Genomic DNA, 22,878 nt, shown 5'->3' with positions numbered 1-22,878 from the left:
AGAGGGAATTGTTGACCAAAATGTCAACACAAATATTATCTTGGCCAGCTTTACAACTGCGTAAACTAAAGTAAACAAGAAGGGAGATCAAGGCCTAACCCAATTAAAAGAAATGGAAGCAGCTGCTTGGGAACCACGATGCTGGGTGTGATGCTAGTCTGGTAGGTACTTATTATCCTCTTGTTGATGAAGCATTAATCAAACTAGAAATGTATAATTTTGAAACATTATCATGGCCAGCTTTACAGCTGTATTAGCACGCTTGAAAATGTGTAGCGTGTTGGAAAAGCTGGATGATGGGGTTCTATATATGGATAATGTGGTATTCAAGACAGACCCTGTCACCGGGGATTTCCTTGGTGATCTAACCAATGAGATCGACGACACTGGCAACGATTTCATACAATCCTGGTTATGTGGTAGCCCTAAAAATCATAGCTACTGGACTCCCAAGGGGAAAACTGTATGCAATGTAAGAGGGTTCAATCTGAATGTCATGAACTCTTTGATCATTAACCATAACACATTGAATGAGCTCATACAGAGTTCACAAGGGGTCATCCGTACAATTCACGAATCCAAAATAATCAGGGATGTGAAAACCAAGACAATCCATACGGTGAAAATACCCAAGAATTATCATTCACAAAGATGGGATTACTTTGCTGTATGGTCATGCAGATATACCTCTGCTACCTACTGTATCATTCAAGCGCTGGTTTTCATTTTAAGGATATCAATTTCTAAATGTGTCGGATTTCATATAGTAAATAAAATTCTTGGCGATAGAGATGGACGTTGAGCTGGAGCCGCTGAAAGACTGCCAGAAAAAGTGCCACTGTACAATGGAAGGACAAAAAAGTAGTAAACATGATGTCAACCATCCACAAAACAGACAAGTCCGACTCCGGTATTAAGAGCAGTACTAAATAGTTATTTGTAATAATACATTTTCGATGATACTTCAATAAATGTTCTCATTTTGAACCCGATCTGAAGATCTGAGCGCCGTCTTCCCCCCCCCCCCCCTTTTTTTTTTTAAATTTTTTTTATTGTATCACGAATTATCATTTTTCAGTGGATGTGGATGGAAGGCGCAAGGGGGAACATTCATTTAGTTTGAGTAATTAGTTACCGCATGTATGTCTTTCGGCTGAAATGTTATTGTCTGTAATGTGCTTCGTTGCAGATAAGGAGGGGGGGGGGGGGGTGGCTCACAATTTTACCACAAGTTTTGCCCATGTTTTTTCTTGTGCATTTATCGATTCAAGTCTTATACTTTAGTCGTTTTTTATCAAAATATTTGTTTGGATAAAATATTTTTATTGGAATGTAAACGTAAATCTCAAATAAAAATTAGTCAAATCTTGATCATCTTGTAATCGTGCCTTTGGTGACATGGTGATTGATGAGATAGACGAAGTAGAGCAGATAAACCAGGACAAAGAGATATGGAGAAGTAAAAAAAAATTGCAAAATTAAGAACAGAGAGAGAGAGGGAGAGAGAGGGAGAGAGAGAGAGGGAGAGAGAGGGAAAGAGAGAGAGAGAGAGATAGAAAGAGAGAGAGAGAGAGAGAGATAGAAAGAGAGAGAGAGACATTTTCTTTACATTTCTTTTCCTTTCTTTTCACTTTTTTCCTTCTCGTTTCTTTTTGTTTCATTTCTTTTCTTTCTATTCTTTTTCATTTATTTCATTTACATTCTTTTCTTTTCCTTCTGCTTTCCTTTCTTAATCTTTTTTAAAACCCCACAGAGAATGAAATCTCTCAACAACAGAAGCCGAATGGATATCTAGAGGGTCCAGGAAAAAACACAAAGAACGCGACAAGCTGGAAAGGAGAAGCTTTGAGAGTGAAAGAAAGTCGACAGACTCCAGAGGCCTAGCGTTGATCAGATGGTCAAGCTTCGGACCAAGATGGCCGCTGACCAAGCCAACTTGGGCTCCCAAATTAATTCCCATAATGACTGAGAGATGAAGTTCAACATAAAGAGGGCGTTTAAGAAGCTATCATAAACCTGTCTAGGAGTTACATTTGTTCCGCGGCTCTGTAAAAAAAAAAAAAAAAAAAAAAAAAAATATCAATTTATGGCATTGAGAAGGTACGTTAAAAAAATAACAAACAAACATTCGTATTAGGGAAGACTGAGTAAAAATTGAATTTCTGGATATCATCATATATTTTGTTTCGATTTAAAGTTCAAGTTTAAATGTGAATGTAGGCAATGATATTATTATGTACAGTGCAGAACTGGGAATCAACCTGGGAAACTCGAAACTCGATGGTATTAAGAGCAGTACTAAATAGTTCTTCGTAATAATACATTTTCGATGATACTTCAATAAATGTTCTCATTTTGAACCCGATCTGAAGATCTGAGCGCCGTCTTCCCCCCCCCCTTTTTTTTTAAATTTTTTTTTATTGTATCACGAATTATCATTTTTCAGTGGATGTGGATGGAAGGCGCAAGGGGGAACATTCATTTAGTTTGAGTAATTAGTTACCGCATGTATGTCTTTCGGCTGAAATGTTATTGTCTGTAATGTGCTTCGTTGCAGATAAGGAGGGGGGGGGGGGTGGCTCACAATTTTACCACAAATAAATATTTGTTTGGATAAAATATTTGTATTGGAATGTAAACGTAAATCTCAAATAAAAATTAGTCAAATCTTGATCATCTTGTAATCGTGCCTTTGGTGATATGGTGATTGATGAGATAGACGAAGTAGAGCAGATAAACCAGGACAAAGAGATATGGAGAAGTAAAAAAAAATTGCAAAATTAAGAACAGAGAGAGAGAGGGAGAGAGAGAGAGGGAGAGAGAGAGAGGGAGAGAGAGGGAAAGAGAGAGAGAGAGAGAGAGATAGAAAGAGAGAGAGAGAGAGAGAGAGAGAGAGAGATAGAAAGAGAGAGAGAGAGAGGGGGAGAGAGAAAGAGAGGGTTATTTAATATACATAAAACGTGGCTTTTTTTTTGTTAGGGCGCCACGCACTTATGAGCAGTTTTTATAGAATTTTTTTTTCTTTCTTCGATTTCTTCAATTGAAAGGACAAGAATGGAGGTAATCGAGCGCAAATAATTAGGAGCGACCCTAGTGAGAGATAGGGATAGAAAGAGTGTTACAGAGAGAGGGGAAAGAGAGAGAAAAGGAGAGAGAGAGAGAAGGGGCAGAGAGAAAAAGTGAGAGACATGAATGGGGGAGGAGATCGGTCTATACATTGACAGAGAGACTCTTTATGAAACACTCCCCTGGGCTTGGAAGAAAAAGCAGAGAGACTATAGACTATAGAGGCTCTGTCAAACTGAGAAAAAAAATCAGCACATATCATAAAGATCACATAATATACGGCCATGTACGGGCATGTCCCATGTACGTCCCACACGCTACCAATAAATGTTATTGTAGAAATAAATTAGGATTAAAAATATATAATTTCATTGGATGTGGAGTCTGATTCAAGCTCAAGTTTAGGGCCATCAGCTTGATACCTTTTCTCAGGTATTGGCTCACTGAAATCTTAGGTGTCGTCGGTAACGAACATCGGGGATAAAACAGCTTGGACTTGCCCTAGATTTGAAATGCAGAATAAAAATTTATTCGATTTCCTGTCCCTTTGATACATCAGTCGCCCCTTCCCAAATCATCCAAATTTGATTGATTTTCATATAATGCTGAACCAGGCGCGTACGCAGGATTTTTTCAAGGGGGGTGTTTTAACATTTTAAAATCGGGCCGAAAATTTCGCATCGACTCAGCCAGCCGCTGAATAAGCGGGGGGGGGGGGGGGGGGGGGTTAGAAGACACTTTTTTTTTTTTTTTGGTCTCGGAATTTGAAAATTTGACATTTTGCTCCGTTGGGGGGGGGGTAAGGTCACCTTCTTTAGGTCAGCCATGGGAATATTTTTTATTTTTTTATTATTATTATTATTAAAAAAAATTAAAAAAATAAAAAATAAAAAACCCAAAGGGGGAGGGTTTTTTTTTTTTTTTTTTTTTTTTTTTTTTTTTTTTGGGGGGGGGGGGGGGGAGGGGGGGTTTATACACATAAAAATACCAAGGGGGGGGGGGCTTACGCGCCTGTGCTGAACTCAACAACAGCAACATCAACCAAAATCGTCTGAGAATATCTGCAGCCTCGCGTCATTCTGTTTGGCTGAAAATTCTTGACGTCATCATCACGCGCAATGCCTGAAATACGTGCTAACCCATTTCTAGTAATATAGGGACAATTCACGTCAAGTGTACTCATTCTGAATATTACAGTGTACAGTGCGTGCCAGAAAAAACGAAACCGAGAATTATCGATGTTTTATCATAACTTAATCACATTTATAATTAATAAATGACGCATATTTAGAAAGCTTAGATCCTCTTCTTTCTTTTGATGCAACTCATATGATGCATATTACACGCATATCTGAATTTCAAAAAGAAAATCATATTTCTAGAAAGTTGTGTTTCTGCCCTTTCATATGACACCTCAATCAGGAAAAATGAGCAAGGAATGACAAAGTTCTGTTTTTTTAAAGTAGCCCTTACATTTTCATAATTTTAGCAAACAAATTCGTTTTCACTGCCTGCCTGCCGTAGCAAAAAGCAGAATTGACAAAAGACTTAACTCTGTTTCGTTGACAATCAGCCATGCATGAAGTCTTTCGTCTACGGCTGATTGTCAACGAAACGGAGTTAAGTCTTTTGTTAATTTCGTTTGTTGATACGGCAGGCAGCCAGTGAAAACGAATTCAAATTATATAAATTTAATCAAATAATGGAAATGCAAGCACTACTTTAAACAAACAGAACTTTGGTATTCCTAGCTCATTTTTCCTGATTGAGGTGTCATATGAAAGGGCAGAAACTCAACTTTCTAGAAATATGATTTACTCAATGAAATTCAGATATCCACCAAATGGCTTTTTGTTTTCCTCTCTTCAAATTGATTTTAATCACTCATGCGTGATATGCATTATGCAATATGCATTATATGAGTTGCATCAAATGAAAGAGGAGGATCTAAGCTTTACAAATACGTGTCATTTATCAATTATAATTGTGATTAAGTTATGATAAAACATCGATAATTCTCAGTTTCATTTTTTTCTGGGACGCACTGTATAATTACGTTCAACATAGAGTTGCTATATACCAAGGAGTATTTTTATCAAATGCGAAACTATAAAGTCTGATTCAAAAGCAATGGCAATAAAATGGGTCTCGTCTTCTCTTTCAATGTTTACATTCCAATGCGTACTCTGAAATTTGCTCATTGGAAAAAATACGTGTACCGTAAAGCACACTCTGGGAGGTGTTTCACAAAGATCCTTATCTCTTAGTTGGACTTAAAAGTTATGGAAAGCCATTAGCATCCTTGAAAATATTTTGTAAAAGTCATTTTAAAAGGCATAAAATGGTGATTCAAATCATTCGTATTTTCTATTATCATGGGAGATTTCATGTTCTTGATGTGGCTGTCAGAACTTGATAGTTAACGCAGAGGAGTGTGCATACTTCAGGACGTACCTAGAACAGATCCGAGAAGATGGAGAAGGTGACACAGCGCCATACTTCCTCCAAGCTGGAAAGAGGACCGACAAGCCCAGCGTTGTGCTCCAGAAGACCTGGACCAAGCTGGGCTTGAAAGGGAAAATAAGCACACGAGTCATCAGAAAGACTGTTGCAACTGCGACATATCGAAATGATGCTGACCGACAAACATTCAGCAAGTACTTGCACGTGGCCTCGCCCTGCCACAATTAACCCTGTGTTCGGTCAGAATGAATCTGAGAAATAAATCTTCAATACACAGCTTTTTTACCAAGGCAATCTCAAGGAACAAAAATTTAATTACCTCAAGGTGTAATTAAATATATTCTCGAAACTCCAGTGCAGGGTTTCACCTGTTCTGGACCCTCCAGGTGCATAAAACTACTTTGTTCTTGGTCACGACATCACCAACATCTTCACCATCTTCATCATGTAAGAGTGATAGAGTGCCTGGACAGCTGGAGGACTGCTCAAGTAGACGACGATGTACCTCAGTTTCGGTTAAATGTACGCAGGCACACCCTCCTCCGTAACATCTTAAATTCCTTTAAGAAGAAGGAAGTGGACCCCAAAGCTCCCCTCATGGCGTACTTCATCGGGGAGCCTGGGGTGGATACAGGTGGACTAACCAGAGTGCCAACGTACATCAAAAGGACAATTTATAAAAGGAAAAGTGATAACTCTTGCTGTTGAGAGGTAATGAAAAGTGTTGAAAAGTAATGAAATTTGTGTTTTCAGCAGGGTCATGATAGATCGCTTGTATTGGTTGTATAGCTAACCAATTCGTCCAAATTTTCTCTTATATTCTGTGTTCTTTTGCTGTGAATGGATTAAGTGCACTGCAGTGATTTTGTAGATTTGGCTTCAGCCATGATCCAGTATCGAGTGAGATTTCTTTTGTATTGTCTTGTTTTGGCAATAAATCAAATAAAGCAACAGTTTGACAGACATTGCTGCATCTAAAGTGCAGACATCAATCATATTTTGATCCAATCTGATATCAGTACATATGATAATAAGAATCTTGATCAACACACTGATAAATAAAACACAGTTTGTAGGTATGTTTGAATGTAGTTGATATTGTTGTTTACTTGTAAGCCAGATGTTGATTTTATGACAATTCCTCTTTTCATACAATTGTTTATTTTTACAGGCATACCAGCATGCTAGAGTCGATTAATAATCATATCCTGATGTATGCATCAAAGAGATTCACTTTCAAGTGTAATTTTAACCCATCAAAGAAAGTGCACTAAGGATTGGACCTACCAAATATCCCTTTAGAGCTCTACGGGGAGCTGACCCAAGTATCATCCAGGAAACTGCAGCAAATATCCCTTGTCGTTAAAGCCAGATTGAAATGTCTGGGCATCCATTCGATGCTTGCTAGGTGTTCAAAACTAGTTGAGTTTGTTCATCAATCAGCAAAAGCAGAGTACAGGTTAGCTAACCATCAAAGAATCCTCAAGTTTCCAGAACATAAACTAATTCAAGACGTTGAAACGAGATGGGGCTCCACCCATAACATGCTGAAAAGGATTCTGGAGCAACAGCAGCCAATCTCAAATCTTTTAATCAAAACAAAAAGGAGCTCGAGGACCGATTAACGTCAGTGAACTGGGCAAACATGTTGCGTGAAGTCTGTGGGCAGGACCTTATAGCTAATTTCTATCAGCTGGGAGGATTCGACATGGATGGGCAAGCGACCGTGGTCGAGATTGACGATGTGTTTTAACATCAACCTTTCTTCACACAGGCCAAGTGGCATGGTCTGACCCATCATGTCACCAACAAACACTCCTGGCTCCATCCATGATCCAGTATCGAGTGAGATTTCTTTTGTAGTGTATTGTTCGGCAATAAATCAAATAAAGCAACAGTTTGACAGACTTTGCTGTATCATAGGAATTTTCATATAGAATAAGCCTGAGAACCGATGTAACGTCAGTGAACTGGGCAAACATGTTGCGGAAAAGTCTGTAGGAAGGACCTTGTAGCTAATATCCGTCAGCTGGGAGGATTCGACGTGGATGGGCAAGCGACCGTGGTGTGACACATCATGTCACAAACAAACACTCCTGGGCGTCAGGTATGGGACGAGACGCCAAGTGTGAGCACGGGCCTCTCGAGGACAGAGAGGCGTGGCCGACTCCAGGAAGCAGTCCTCACAGAAGAATGGTTGAAGTAGTATTGGATAAGAAGTTCCTCAACAACCTCAACTACAAAATTTTGTATAAAAGAACAATGTTTTTCTGGATTTTGATGACAGTACAACATTGACGCAGGCAAAAAGAATACTATATATCAGAAGCATTACGAAAACCTGTGGTATGGAATACAAAATACATAGGATTGGAAAGCTGCTTGTTGCAGCTGTTTGAAGTTTGCCCACTGTGTAATGGTGAGGCAGCAGGTGAGGTCAGCCATAGGAAAGGGAGTTTGGTTGCTAACAAGCAACGATGTTTGCACAAGCCAGCCTGTTATACCCATCCCATCAGTGGTATAGCCAGCCTTTCACAGCTGACCTTCCTGCTGGTAACCTCATGTTGTCAGCGGCAATACTTTTTGCTGGTGCTTCCCCCAAGATATTGAGGGTTTTGTCCCCGGTAGGTATCTCACTTGTCCTTCTACGGGAGGTTTTGTGTGTTCATAAAGCATGTCAGGAAGAGATGCACCGGGTATGAGGAGGGGATGAAACATGTATTTTCACTAAGAAATCCCCTCAAGTATCATCGTATTCAAGACTCTGGACCAAACAAAATTGGCAACTCACTTATGAACAAAAAACGTTATGGGGGGAATGGGGAAGGAGGGTCTAGACCCATTGAGGAACGATTGTTTAGTGTTGCAGGAAACATTGTGACCGCAAAACGTTCTTTGTTGAAACCCAAAGAAACTTTGCTAAGCTGACGTTTCTTCATGACAATACACCAAAAGGCAAAATTGAGCACCTTGCAAAACATGGTCTAAGCATGCGGGCAACTTTAAAAATAAAAATAATAAAATCAGTATCTAAAATCAATGAATATCTTCTTTGAACAAGAATAATTATAAATTGATTTATTGATAGGACTTTAATAAAATAGGATCTATCAACAAAAAAACAAACATGCATCTTTAATGTAGAAAATATCTTGCATATTTCTTAATAGAAGAATGCAGTGTTCCGGTCCATGGAGTTTATCAACGAGACAGTGAAGAAAAAACAGTTCATGGATAGAGCAAGACATCAGAAATTCCAGGATAAATTCTATTAAACGTGAATATTCATGTCTATGTTTGTTCATGGAGTTTATCCACGAAACAGTGAAGGAGAAACAGTTCATGGATAGAGCAAGACACCAAAAATTCCAGGATAAATTCTATTAAACGTGAAAATTCATGTCTCTGTTTGTTCATGGAGTTTATCCACGAAACAGTGAAGGAGAAACAGTTCATGGAATGAGCATGACATCAGAACTTCCAGGATAAATTCTATAAACGTGAATATTCATGAAAAGGGGTTGGGGGGGGGGGTGTAGCCCGACAGCAAACTCTTCATATCTATCTCATAACACCTAGAAATTTCTAACTCTAAAATTAAAATTAAATCTAACTTTTCCCAATAGAAAGAAATAAGCTGCTTTATAAATACATGATCTTACAGAAATACTTTACCTCCCTGAAGTCCCAACTATGCTATCTCCAGGTAGTATTTCTGGAAATTAGCAGTCACAGCGGGAAACTCTACGTACTGCTCGTGTATGTGACTCTTACAATATTATGTTTACATGAAGTTTCCTAGCTGTAAGAACATTTCAAACTTCATGATTAAAGGATCTTACTGACATAATCCACTGTAGTCCCATCTGTGCTATCTCCTGGGTGTCACCGCTGGAGAGCGGGGTGCATTGAGATAGCTTGAGAGGGCAGACTGGAGTGCGCTGGCTCTATGGTTCTCCTCCTCCTGGTAGCGTGCTATGTCCATGTCTCTGACTCTCAGGTGCTCTTGCAAGGAGTCGACCTCCTCCTGCTTGCTGGCCAACTCGCACCTGTGTTTCCTGGTTTGATCTGAAAGAAAAGGAAATCCAATACCTCGCATGTAAGTTTAATTTGATACAAGTAGAACAGTATTGGACCATAGCCAACCTGTTTCCATCCCAATTCCCTTTTTGTTACCATTACGGCTATCTAAAAAAAAAAAACACGTTTATGCCACTGTTTGCTCTCAACCTTTACTGGCATTGGTTTCTCAAGGGACGTATAAATGCAGGTCACATATCGACAGAGTTTCTAAAATCTAAATGGTGAGAGCAAACAGTGGCATGAAAGGCCTGCCATGAATAAGTCCAATTTAAAGTCAATCTTAGTCTTTGTAAAACACTCCCTGGAATCTAAATAAGTAAATGAATAAACAAACTTTAAAGCCCCTCTGCACTAGTTTGGCATGGAGCGATTGGACCTCCTTGCAAGATCACTGGCAGGTGGTTATCTCATCAAATCAGCTCTCAATGAACATAAGAAAAAAGGGCATCATGGGGGATCAACAAGTACCGCTTAGGCATAGTTGGCTGTATAGAGAGTGCAAGTAGCTATAAGTAGTGAAGTGGGGCTTTAAGGTAACACCTGACCAAGAATTTCTTCATTGGTCTAACCAGTGGGAGCAGAATTATGGATGCTGAAGATAGCGGAGATAATAATATTCAATGTATTTCTTACCCAAGAGTTTTGCTTCCAAATCTGCGGCTTGCTCCTTGAACTCTTGTAAGTGGGCTAGCTTCGTCTCCATTCTCTGAGACTCCTTCTGATGCTGGAGCTCTGCGTGATGCACGGCTGACATCTTCTCGTTGTTCTTCCCTGCTAGCTCCTGGTCAAATAAAAAATAAATCTCCACATTAGCAAATGACAGACAGTGAAACCTGTCTATGAAGACCACCCAAGGAAGACAAGAAAAGTGGTCTTTATGTACAGGTCCCTTTAAAACATGTTTCAATGAGAAACCATTTTCAAGGGAAACAAAAATTGTGGTCTTTGTAAACAGGTGGTTAATAAAGCAGGTTTGACTGTTATGGAATATTTGTGATATTGTTCTCTTGGGAAAAAAAAGTAGGAAAAAATGTGCCTGTCTATAAATGATTACTGTAAGACAATACATGTAGTTTTATCATTAATCTTGTGGGGTCAACAAGATCAAAGTAAAAAAGAAAGTTACGAGCGAAGAAGGAAAGTGTGAATAACTAAAAGATAAATAGTACAGGGGTAACAATTTTGAGTGAAATGCCTATAAGAGCTTGAATTAAACCATAACCTGACAATCTGACACAAATTGGCACACACAACAGACTCTTGCACGTGTTCTACATGCATTTTTAAGCTAGGTTAGGTTTACTATTGATGTGTATCACAGCAACCATTTGGCACAAACACACACACTCATGAGACAAAAAGACAAACAAGACACATTTATTTATTCACCCGCATAATTTCCTGAAGATGTCTCTTGAGAGACTCTTCTTGCAATGTAAGGTTGTTGTTATGAGCCTCCTTCTCGGCAACCACACAGAACAAACACATTAACAGATAAACACTCTAAGAGACAAACAAACAAAAAAGAAAAACGTTGACACACCTACGTTTCTCTTGAAGATGTCTCTTAAGGGACCCTTTTTCCAAGGTCAGGTTGTTGCTATGGGCCTGTACCTCAACTACCACTTGGCAGACAAAGAGACAAACAGACAAACAGACAATCAAACAAAAAAACAAACAGACGCACAGACAGAACAAAAACAAGAGGCATGTTCACACACCTGTGTCATCTCCTGAAGATGTCTCTTGAGGGACTCTACTTCCAGTGTCAGGTTGCTGTTTCGAGCCTGTACCTCAGCGACTATCTGGCTTTGGTTGCTCGCATGCTGCTGGATATCATCTTTCGCATTCTGGAGAACTCTGATCTTGTCTTCCAAAAGCTTGCTTCTTTGATGCTGTTACAAAACAAATAAGCAAACATAAACATACCATACACGTATCTATATTTGAAGTTAGAAATGCAGTGATGTTTACTTTTTAAAGGTTCATTAGAGAAATTGATTCAAATCTTGAAGAACCTTGCAACTGTCACATCCCCCTCCCTTCCCCTAATACCTAGTTAACTATGGATTGTTAAAGGGTTATTTTTTTACTGACTGACATAACCAAATCACTTGTTTGGTGATATACTTAGGCCTAAAAAAAAAAAATTGATGACTTGGTGTAACGGGTCACTGAAAATTAGGGTAGGTAGGGCGATTTTTTTGTTTTTTTGTTTTTTTGTTGTCGTTTTGTTGCTTATATTTGCATACATGAAATTAGCCATTCATACACATACATACATACAGTGGCGTAGATAGGTCCTCAGACCTTGGGGATGATCTGATGAGAGGGGTAGACCACAATATGTTCAAATAACTCCACGCACACACACACACATATATGGACACATAGCGGTACTATGGCGTACCTGCCCGCTGCACTTGGCGCGCGAGCTGGCCCAAACACGGCGCGGCAAAGCCCAGAACGAAAGCAACAAACATCCGGGTTTTCCCCCACTGCGATATCGATATTTACGCAATCGCAATCGGATCAAAAAAAATAAAAAAGCGTAGGGTCGGCGATAAAAATAGGGTCGGGCGGGTTACGCCAAGTCATCAATTTATTTTTTTAGGCCTTACTATCATACTTTTTGTTACTTCTTGCAAAAGAAAAGCTGAAAAGCAATACTCAATAACTCCTGTATATTGTCTGCCAAGAGCCAGAAAGACATCAACTCATATCTCTCCACATGGAGTTACCATTACCACCTCTCTGGCTCTCAACTGGTGACATTTCGAGTCCCCACTAGCAAACACATCCTTCTGCATTTTGTACAGCCACATATTGTAGGATAGTATTCTGATTTGTTAAATGCAAACACCAAGAAGACCAAAAACCTAGGATTCACACATAGACATGGTATCAACTAGAAAGGAAAAATTTGCTGTTCCCATTTGGGAGCACTCATAAACTTGCATTGCATCACAGGTGAAAAAATCATACATACAAAATATTTGTCAAAGAACTTTTACCTCTTCATCCCTGACTTGTTTCTTGGTGGCAAGGATCTGTTCCTCCAGGGAGAGTCTCTCGTTGAGCTGCTGGGCCTTGACCCTGCTGAGCTCCTCTTCGATACCCCTCCTGTGGTCCTCCAGGCGATCGATGCGGTCCTTGTACGCCCGCTCGCTCTCCTCGAACCCTTGACGGTGGTGCTGGACCTCGGAGCGATGTCGCCGGTCGATGCCGCCGACGTCGTCCCTGTGCTTGATGCGCTCTACCTGCAGCAGCTCTGGGAGAGGGTTACAAACATACAATCATTGAATAAGGCAAACAAATAAAACAAAGCAGCAAAAGATCATTTGATATTACCTTGACACGTAAATCAAGATTAATCTTACAGTCCCATTTTGTCCCTTTTCCCACTATTCTCACTTTTCCAACAACTTCAGCAGACTTAGTATATTGTTTAAATTTCTGGATATTATTAATTCTTGTCCTGCTTCACATTATTCTGTATTCCAGAATTATCTCATTCTCTCTCTCTCTCTCTTCAATGCATTTTTATGTCTTTTCTCTTGGTCTCTGTCTCTCTCCCTCTTTCTATGACACTCTGGGTTTCCTACCATGTGGCTTTCATCTACATTACCTGCCTATTTAAGTTGTCACAAGTTCTTCCTAAAGCCTACAATACTGCTTTTGCTGCTGGGCTCTCCTTTCGAGTTTATCACACTCTCTCTCCCCGTCTTTGTTTCTGTTACTGCCCTACATTCGGTTATTATTAGCTTGCATACTCTCTAAATCGTTTAAGTGTCTCATTGTTCATCTCTCTTCATCTCTCTCTCTTCCTCTGACCCTCTCCCTCCCTCTGCCTGCCTCCCTCCCTCTCTCTCCCTCTATCTATATTTCCTACCTTCAGTCCTAGTAGCTTGCATCTTCACCTCAGCCTGAGCTGCCATCAGTTCTTCCTTCAGCTCATAGATCTGTTCCTGCTGGAGCTGTACTTTCCTTTCCAGCTCTTCGTTCTTCGCCTCGTACTCTCTGTATCTCTCCTTCACCGATGAGAGCTCAGTGATCAGCTTCGTCTCACAAGCCACTTTCTCCTGTTGGATTAGAAAGTGATAATAAATCATCAGGAGTAGGTTTACAATATGTGGATTTCTTTAGTAGTAAATCATAAAGCTTGCGTAAGTTCCTCACATAACTTCTTCTGCTTCTCCTTTCTATCTGCTTGTGCGTGTGTGCAATTGGGTTTTTGCAGACGTGTATCGATCAGATATGATTATTTACGTCTGTGGACCTTTAACGTCACCATCCAAAAGATGGGAATCAGTTTCGAACACGCGTCCTCGTCTGAATCAGTTTGTAACTTCCATTGTTAGCTGGATTACAGGCGAACACCACAACGCCCAGTGATGTCCCTTTTTTATTCTAGTTTATCGATCTCTTCTCTTCCCTCAAAACACCCTCTATATTTCATCTATTTCATATATTTCAGCCATAAGAGTACATGGCTTTCGTAAGGAAAGTCTGAAGGTCACAAAAATCTGTCTTGACCTTTATCTACCTACCTCTCTCAGTGCCTGCATATCTCTCTGGTGTGATGTCATAGTAGAGGTCATCTCCTGTCTTGTGTCCTCAAGGACAGTGTCAAGGTCATGTGATCTGTGGGACACCAAGGACAGCTCGGCTTCTGTTTTGGACAATCTGAGCAAACAGAGGAGAGAGGAAGAACATAGTAAAGTAAATCTCCACATCTACAGACACTAAGGGGGAACAAAGAGTACAGAAGCTGTGTCTTGAAAATAGAATCTCTCAATTTAAACTCCATTTTCAGAAAGAGCATCAAAAATTATGTCCAAATGTCGAAAACCGGTCGTTAAGTGTTATTCGTAAAGTTATGAACCAGCGTTCCTATAGCAAATATATTTATTCAGATGGTCATTATCTCAACCAATGCTTAACATATTCAATTGGACATTATTTTTGATGCTCTTTCGGAAAATGAAGTTAAAATTGAGAAGTTCTAAAAATAGTTTTTTGATGACGTCACACTTCACCACTCTATAAATGTTGAATCACAAATCCTCCAAACAAACGCAAAGTTAATATCACCTGCATACATCTTTGAGGGAAAAATTGGGATTGATATAGAATTTGGACTTCTGTATCAAGAAGTTGAGTTGTGATCACTTTGAAACAATCAAAACTCTTTAAAAGATGGAGTCTACTTTTAAATGGCTACCACAGTGGATGGGACACACACTCTTTTCTTTATAGTCAGAAAGTTCTGATAATGAAGAAGCTAGGCAGTGAGTTAAGTGTAACTATAATCGCTCCCATCGTCCAGATTGTCGACATAAGTTGATTATTTTAACAAATTTAATCTTGGAGTGTTTCAATCTATCATGTTCCAAGTCAACTGCAAGTCATCAAGTCATGCAAACTTTGATGTAATAAAGATGAGATATAATTTTGTTTTCAAACACTGAAGAACCTATGTAACCGGACTTGCACATCTGACATTGTTCATTTATAATTAATCAGCCTAAAAAGAAATGACAACAATTTGATTTAAGAATTTCATAAGAATAATTATATACCTCACTTAAGTAATCCAGCCATCTGATTGGTCGAAATTACATTCATAAACTTCAACTGTTCCTGTAAAATTCCCGGTAACCATGCTTAAAACATTTCAATATTTTTAATAACCATGGTCATTAAAAAAATAAGTCAGTCTCCATGGTTACCCCATAGGTTTACATGTTAAAAAATGGTTTGAGCGATGGAGGATACCATACGTGTGCGAAAAATTGGTCGGCAATTTCAATACAATTGAATCTCGATCGATCTTACGGACAATTTTATCTTGCATTGTTGACATGAAGACGAAAATCCATTTTAATGTATATATTAGAGAAAACTGCCAAGCATGTTAACGGCGCGTGATAGCTGAGTGGTCTAAGCGTTGGTTTTCGATACACCTCTTGTTGTACGCAAGAGTTCGAATCCCGTCTTCGACAAAAATGTAAAATATTTTTTATTTTTTATTTTTTAGTCTATTTTTTTTCGGCATATAAAAGTATTAATGACTGCTTTAATATTCGAGAAATAGTTGTTTTCATACGCTCTCGGGAAGGTTACAATTGGGCTATTCCCCTCGGCAAGCCTCGGGGAATAGCACAATTCTAACCTTCCCTTGAGCGTAATAAAACAACTATTTCTCTCAAAGCAGTCATTAATACTATACTATTTCATGAGTCTGAACAACTTGTACCCTGAATACTGCCAAAGTATCTTCAGAAAGATTTAGTGAACTTACTTTGCAGCAACTGCATTGAAGGCCGACTTCCTCTCGGACAACGCCTCTTCCAGAAGGCGGATCTTCTTGCCTGTGTCGCGTTTGCTTCTCCCGTTTTGATCGTTCTGCTGATCAATTCTCCTCAACAGATCCCTGCCCTAGAGAGAACATGAAGAATTTTGATTGCATTAAAGGCTTTGTTTATCTGATAAAAATGTGTAATTTAATGGCTGATTTGCACTAAATCTTGATTCCGAATGGGCTTAACTGCAGAATACCCTGCACATTTGAGCCGCCAATCAGAAGAGTCTAGCTAGCTAGCTAGCTAGCTAAACCTGCGCATGCGCACATGGTAACCGTTAGGGTTAGTGATAGGGTTATAATAATCATGCAAACCCACCTTTCATCAACCCATCGTTAGCTCAATCGGTAAGGACAGTGTAAAACAACATTGGAGTTGTTGGTTCCAATTTCAGAATTTATTCAGTTCTGTTTTTTTCCTGTATAAATAGTGAGGCAAAGCAATAAATAATCAAGGTATAATTGTTTGTGACCTCTTTACGAGCTGTTAATGACGCAAAACATATCAGCCAAGCTAGCTAGCTAGACTCTTCTGATTGGCGGCTCAAATGTGCGAGGTATTCTGCAGTTGTACTACATGAGCAGGAACAAAAACAAAAATCACTGGCAAATTCATTATATTGCAGCCAAAATCATAAAAATAAAACTATTAAATATCAATATAACCATTGTCTTTGGGTTAAAGAAAACAAAATATATCAAAAATGTTGTACCTGCTGATGTTTCTCATTCTTAAGTTGCTTGATTTCTCTGGTCATGATATCCTGCCTTGTCTGGTGTGTGGCCGAAAGGCTGGCTCGCTCTTTATTCCTCTCCAGTAGCAGTCCTGTTGTTTCAATATGGAAAATACTAAACAGTTAAATGGTAGCGTAGAGTGGCCTATGAAAGCTAAGGCAAGGCGTGGCTCTAACTTTGTTTCTCTCCAGTAACAGTCCTGTTGTTTCAATACCGGTATGTAAGATACTAAACAGTTATGGTAGTGTAGGGTGGCGTTTGCAGCTAAGGCAAGGCGTGGCTATAACTTGCAGAGAACAAACAAATGTACATCTTCACTCCTTGCTTGCCTGTGGGGGAACTGCCTGGGATTATGCATGCTTGCAACCTCAGGGGTTTAATTTGCATATCTCTATTTACATGTACATTTGTATGACAACTGTAAATCATGAATATTCAAATTACAGAGCTTGTAGATGAAAGGAGGTACATGAATATGCATAGTTTCTGTGCATATAAATGAGCTGCTTTGAATATTGAATGAGGGCTTGACCAATCATACTGGAGAGAAGAAATGTACTGGACCATAGGATGGACATGAAAGGAAGAACAAAACACACTATTAAAAGTTGGGAGAGTGAGCATAACATGAAGCAGTTAAAGGGAATGGTGATGGTAACAGGAATGTTGATGGTGATGGAATGTGATGAAAAGAATAAAATGGACTTTGATGATAGAGGGCTGCAAATAGACAGATGGTAGTAGGAGACCAGCCTGTAGGTCCCGTGACCAATCTCTGGGAACAAAGGTTTGAAAGTGTTTTTGTGTTCCCTGATGAATACCGAACAATTTTGACTATTGGGCTGCCCCCTTGAAAATCCCAGGCATTTTCGTGAGGGGTCAACAAAGGTCACACAGGGATAGACATTCAAATAGTTTCAATCGTGTCAATATGCATATCAAATTACTCGTCTGGTCATGAGTATTCCAAAAATATATAGTTTGCTATACCTCCGACCTTAAATGAGGGCATTACGGTCAAAAACGTTGAAAAGTCAACACACTTTTGACTGGTGGTCAAATTCACCAACACAGTTAACCTTAATAAATTGCATATCAAATTACTCGTCTGGTCATAAGGATTCCAGAAATGTATACGGTAGTTTGTTATACCTCCGACCTTAAATGAGGGTGCTATGGTAAAAAAGGCCAATGCACTTTAGAAATTCACCAACACAGTTAACATCGTCCTAATGATTCTAATGATTTTAGTGTCTAATATGTTTTCTGACATAACAAATTCAACTAAGCAACTTTTAAAATCAAAAGTGGTTGCCATAACCTTGAAATTTCCCCCAAACCCATGGATAAGAAGTTGTTAGATGTTTGTCAATGAAACGGCAGCTATTTTGAATGTACATGGTACAGGTAAGCACTTTTACTTTTGACAGAAGTATGAAAAACTAGATGGAATTTTGACTGCGTGCAGTCGAAAATGATGCCTCCGCCATCGAGCAATTTCAACAAGTTTGGAGTTTAAATCTCCAGTGGTTCTTGAGATATCATGATAACAATCTCAATGTATGGAATTTCATAAGTTGACCTCTGTGACCCTTGACCTTTGACCTACGTGCTCCAAAATCTAATCAGATTGTCTTCCTATGGTGATACACACTATCATTAAGTTTGAAGTTTAAATCTCCAGTGGTTCTTGAGATATCGCGATAACGATCTCAATGTATGGAATTTCATAAGTTGACCTCTGTGACCCTTGACCTTTGACCTACATGCTCCAAAATCTAATCAGATTGTCTTCCTATGGTGATACACACTATCATTAAGTTTGAAGTTTAAATCTCCAGTGGTTCTTGAGATATTATGATAACAATCTCAATGTATGGAATTTCATAAGTTGACCTCTGTGACCCTTGACCTTTGACCTACGTGCTCCAAAATGTAATCAGATTGTTTTCCTATAGCGATACACACTATCACTAAGTTTGAAGTTTAAATCTCCAGTGGTTCTTGAGATATCATGATAACAATCTCAATGTATGGAATTTCATAAGTTGACCTCTGTGATCCTTGACCTTTGACATACGTGCTCCAAAATCTAATCAGATCGTCTACCTATGGTGATACATACTATCCTTAAGTTTGAAGTTTAAATCTCAAATGGTTCTTGAGATATCGCGCTAACAATCTCAATACTAGGAATTTCATAAGTTGACCTCTGTGACCTGTGACCTTTGACCTACGTACTCCAAAATCTAATCAGATCGTCTTCCTATGGTGATAAATACTATTCCCGAGTCTTTAAGTTTAAATCTTAAATGGTTCTTGAGATATTGTGATAACGGTCAAACGGGACGGACGTACGGACGGACAACCCGAAAACATGATGCCTCCGGCACCACCTTCGGTGGCGGAGGCATAAAAATTAGTACAGAAACATGACTGTGTAGGGCATGTAGGGAAGAGGATGTATCATGCTTTAAATGAATTTCGCAAAGATAATAGGGGTAAATTGTCAGATGGGAAGAATGTGGGAGGGGGGAAGGGTCGGTTAACTGGGACAAGCAATACAGGGTCAATAGGGCGTTTGTCTAAATTTTATCGTAGGTAGCATATAGGGATGATAGGGAAAGACAAGGGGCAGTAGAACGTATGCAGAGGGCAGTATTGGCAGTCCTTTATCATGAGGTCAAACTTGCTGATAATGAAGTGCGTCAAGGCTGGTGTGAGTGTAGAAATACAGGCAGCATGGTAGACAAAGACCATCACCTTGATGTGGTGTTTCTTGATCTGCTCTTGCCTACATTCAAGCGACTTAGTGCTCCAGATCTTCTCTCAAGATGCCTCCCAGGCTACACCCAGAACCAGAACGAGAGCTTCAATGCTCTCATCTGGAAACGGTGTCCTAAACACCTGTGGAGAGGTCCACGCGTTGTCCGCATCGCAGTCAACATGGCTGTGCTTGCATTCAACTGTGGCGCAGAGCAAGGTCGCAACAGAATTTTAATGCATTAAATGTTACAATGTATGATCACACCTTGTCATTGCTGCAAAGAAAGGATAGCAATAGATTACGGGCGGCAGAAATTAGGGCGACAGAGGTTGAAAAGAGAAAGAGGGAGGCAAATAGGGTTCACAGTTCACAGAAAGAGGAGGGGTATGCAGAAAGGGAGGGGGTAGTTTATGAGGCTGGGGCTTTTTAAGGGAATTATCTTTTGTAATTAATTAATTAGTTGTGATGTTTTGCTTTCAATTAATTTATTTCTTACTTATTTTGTATATATTGTTCTGTCCACTGGATTTTCCAATTTCCAATTTCTATTATATTATTGTGTATATATTTGATTATTCACTTTTAATTAAGATTAATTAGTTTTGTATATGTAAATATGTATATATTAGATTTAAACTTGTAGATGAATGTAGTACTGTAGACTAGTGTAGTAGATTTAGGGCCGGAAGAAAGCTAAACACTGCCATTTCCACCACCGCCTTCGGCTCTCTTGACTATTGTTCAGTATTCAGAGCTGTCCTGCTTTAAACAGCAAGGCTGATGCCGGACAGCTCTTAACAAAAGTAGATTAGAAACTTAATTAATCTATAATTTATGGGTTTTAAGTCTTGTTTGTACATATTTTTGGACTCCTATATTGATTTTGATTTCATAAATTATAAAAAATTTGTATATAAATGGACAAAATTTGCCTTTCTTTTCCTTCACTTTGGGTTATACTGGATGTTAGTGTGTATAATTGAATGCGTGAAATGTGCCTGTTGTATTTCTTTGTTTTTATTAATTCATGATTTTCGGGAAAATGCCTTTATTTTCTAAAGGATAATGTGTGAACAATTAGTCTGATTGAGGTGATCATTTTTGTGCTGATTGATGAATGTTTTATCTCTTGAACAAGTGGTGGAAATGTGATAACTATGATTAGTTTCTCAGTAATTGATGCATGAATATGTAATTAGGTAAACTTGCATGCCCTTGGCAATCGCTACGGGCTTTATTTCGGCAAAGATATAGGGTTGGGGTTAGGGTTGCAATTGGGATTTAGGCTAGGTTTAGAGATCGGGTTATGGTTAGGTATATTGATAGGGCCAGGGAATGTTTGAAGGTCCTTGAAACAAAACATCTTTTTTTAAACTCCAGGCTGGAAGTTAAGAATCCGGATAGTGTAGGAAATTGACACAGAGCAATAGTCGTAGGAGCAGTTGTCGTATAACCCTGACCCCAGGCCAGTTTGTGTCATTTAAATTTAAGTGGCAGGTCAGGCGTATAAATTCACATTAATTTCTGAAATGAGGGCGACTTACCAATAGCCTTCAGAATGTCCTGTGGTATATCGTTGCCTGCTAGATCCATCTCAGTTACGGTCTGGTTATGCTGTAGGCCCGCCAATAGAGATCTCCCACCAACGATACCAACATTATTCCATCTAAGATCTGTTTGATAGATAATCAAAAAGAAATTAATTATATGGCTTTCATTTCCACGACCATGTTTCAATGTGAGAGTTAGTTTGATTTCTGTGCACGATAAAACATGTTGCCTGTTGAGAGCTAGAAATGATGTTAACTCTACAACAAATGATATGCTGCCGCAATAATGTGGAATAATTAAAATCAGACAGAGAACCCCCCCAAAAAAAAAATAAAAAATAAAAAATAAATAAAATTAAAAAAATAAAATTAAAAAAATAACAATAATAAATAAATAAATAAAAATTTAAAGATTGAGATAAACATGTCGAACAGCAATTTTATGTTCACAAGTGAGCTGTTTATGGTAATAACTGTGCAAAGCTGACTGGGTTGGTTGTGAGTGATCTCACGGTTCCAAGTCCAATTGTTCCTAAAGATCAACAACTTCAAGACTACATCAAATCTCATTTATCATATTATTTACAGTGATCAAACATACCGGGTTCCCCACATTTTATAAAAACAAAATCCCTGATTTTTCCCTGTACCGATGGATTTCTAAAAATTCCAGGACCATTAAAGGAGGCATTTTACAAATTCCTTAACCACTATAGCCAATAACCCAGTGCTGTCTGGACACAAATAGAACATACAAACATATTATCCTTTGAGCCCAACAAAGTCACTGATATATTCCCTGATTTAAGTGATTTTAATAAAAAACTTGAAACACAATTTTTAAAGGGTAATGGGGATCCCTGAGCACAAAAATCAGAGACTAACCTATATTCTGTACTGAGCTGTTCCTGGTGATGGCCGTAGCGAGCTGGCTGGCTCCATCATGGCCGATCTGATTGTTCCTCAGGTCTAGGACTTCCAGACTGCTGTTTGCTGACACCCCTTCAGCCAGGCTGGTGAATCTTGCGCCCTCTATGCCTAAAGCGTTCCATTCCAGACAGATCCTGAGTCAAAGAAAAGGACAATGTTCAGAGGAAGGATAGATAACTACAGTCACATCTTTCAAGAAAGAGTGCTGGATTTAACAAAGAACTGCAGATTTTAAAACAGTTTGAAAAATACAGTACAGGTAGTCATTAAAGGTATAGACCAGTTCTGGTCATGTGATGGCATTGTGAAAGAATTAGCAATGAAATATTGAGTTTTTAGAACAAGAGTTATAGCTCAGATTCACTCATCAACATTGTGATAGGACTTCAGAAGGGGTGTCAGAGTGAGTTTCATCATGGCATTGATAAGAAATTAGTCTTTAAAAAAAGAATATTTGTCAAAGCTATTACTTAAAGTAGCACATCTTTATTTTAAAAAATAGCATTAAAGGTATAGACCAGTTCTGGGCATGCGATTGCATTGTGAAAGAAACGTGGAATCAATCAGAAAAGGTTGATCATCTAGCATATAAGTATTGGTGTGTACTGCAAGATTCTGGAATCATCAAAATGATAAGAAATTTGGCCCAGTCTTGGTAAAGTTACAAGCACTGTACACAAAAAGATGTATATGGGACTACGCGATATCTATCCAGTCCAGATAGATATAATAATTTACCAAATATATCAAATATATCAATTAGTAGGCGGTTTCCCGGCAAAATTTCTACCATCACGTATTAGTCAAAACATATTATTTCACATGATTGGTAATAAGAGCTTCCAATTCATTTTTTGAGAGGGGAAGGGGGGGGGGGCGTTTCCAAAACTGGTCGATACCTTGTTGAACACTGTGCCTGA

The 22,878-nt window shown here is 38.9% G+C and overlaps 1 protein-coding gene across 3 annotated transcripts in view; it reads right to left on the bottom strand.

Annotated features, from left to right (window-relative positions):
- Nucleotides 1-1,684: 1,684 nt before the first annotated feature.
- Nucleotides 1,685-22,878, bottom strand: part of LOC594611 (leucine-rich repeat-containing protein 45) — a 28,049-nt gene continuing 6,855 nt past the window's right edge. For 2 of the 3 annotated variants that reach the window (XM_011672316.2, XM_794046.5), the window contains exons 4-13: nucleotides 21,914-22,092; nucleotides 21,023-21,151; nucleotides 16,690-16,802; nucleotides 15,917-16,053; nucleotides 14,163-14,298; nucleotides 13,505-13,694; nucleotides 12,627-12,883; nucleotides 11,334-11,507; nucleotides 10,246-10,393; nucleotides 8,596-9,597 (exon numbers count right to left, since the gene is read on the bottom strand). In XM_011672316.2, the coding sequence (XP_011670618.2) occupies nucleotides 9,401-9,597; nucleotides 10,246-10,393; nucleotides 11,334-11,507; nucleotides 12,627-12,883; nucleotides 13,505-13,694; nucleotides 14,163-14,298; nucleotides 15,917-16,053; nucleotides 16,690-16,802; nucleotides 21,023-21,151; nucleotides 21,914-22,092 (1,660 nt within the window). In that variant the 3' untranslated portion in view covers nucleotides 8,596-9,400. Of the gene's footprint in view, nucleotides 2,047-8,595; nucleotides 9,598-10,245; nucleotides 10,394-11,333; nucleotides 11,508-12,626; nucleotides 12,884-13,504; nucleotides 13,695-14,162; nucleotides 14,299-15,916; nucleotides 16,054-16,689; nucleotides 16,803-21,022; nucleotides 21,152-21,913; nucleotides 22,093-22,878 lie in introns of those variants that run through there. The other variant, XM_030978815.1, reaches the window with a different exon arrangement.

Source organism: Strongylocentrotus purpuratus, unplaced genomic scaffold (genome assembly GCF_000002235.5).
Source record: "Strongylocentrotus purpuratus isolate Spur 01 unplaced genomic scaffold, Spur_5.0 spur5_contig_815, whole genome shotgun sequence".
NCBI lineage: Eukaryota > Metazoa > Echinodermata > Echinoidea > Camarodonta > Strongylocentrotidae > Strongylocentrotus > Strongylocentrotus purpuratus.
This window is presented reverse-complemented; position numbering and strand designations above follow the sequence as displayed.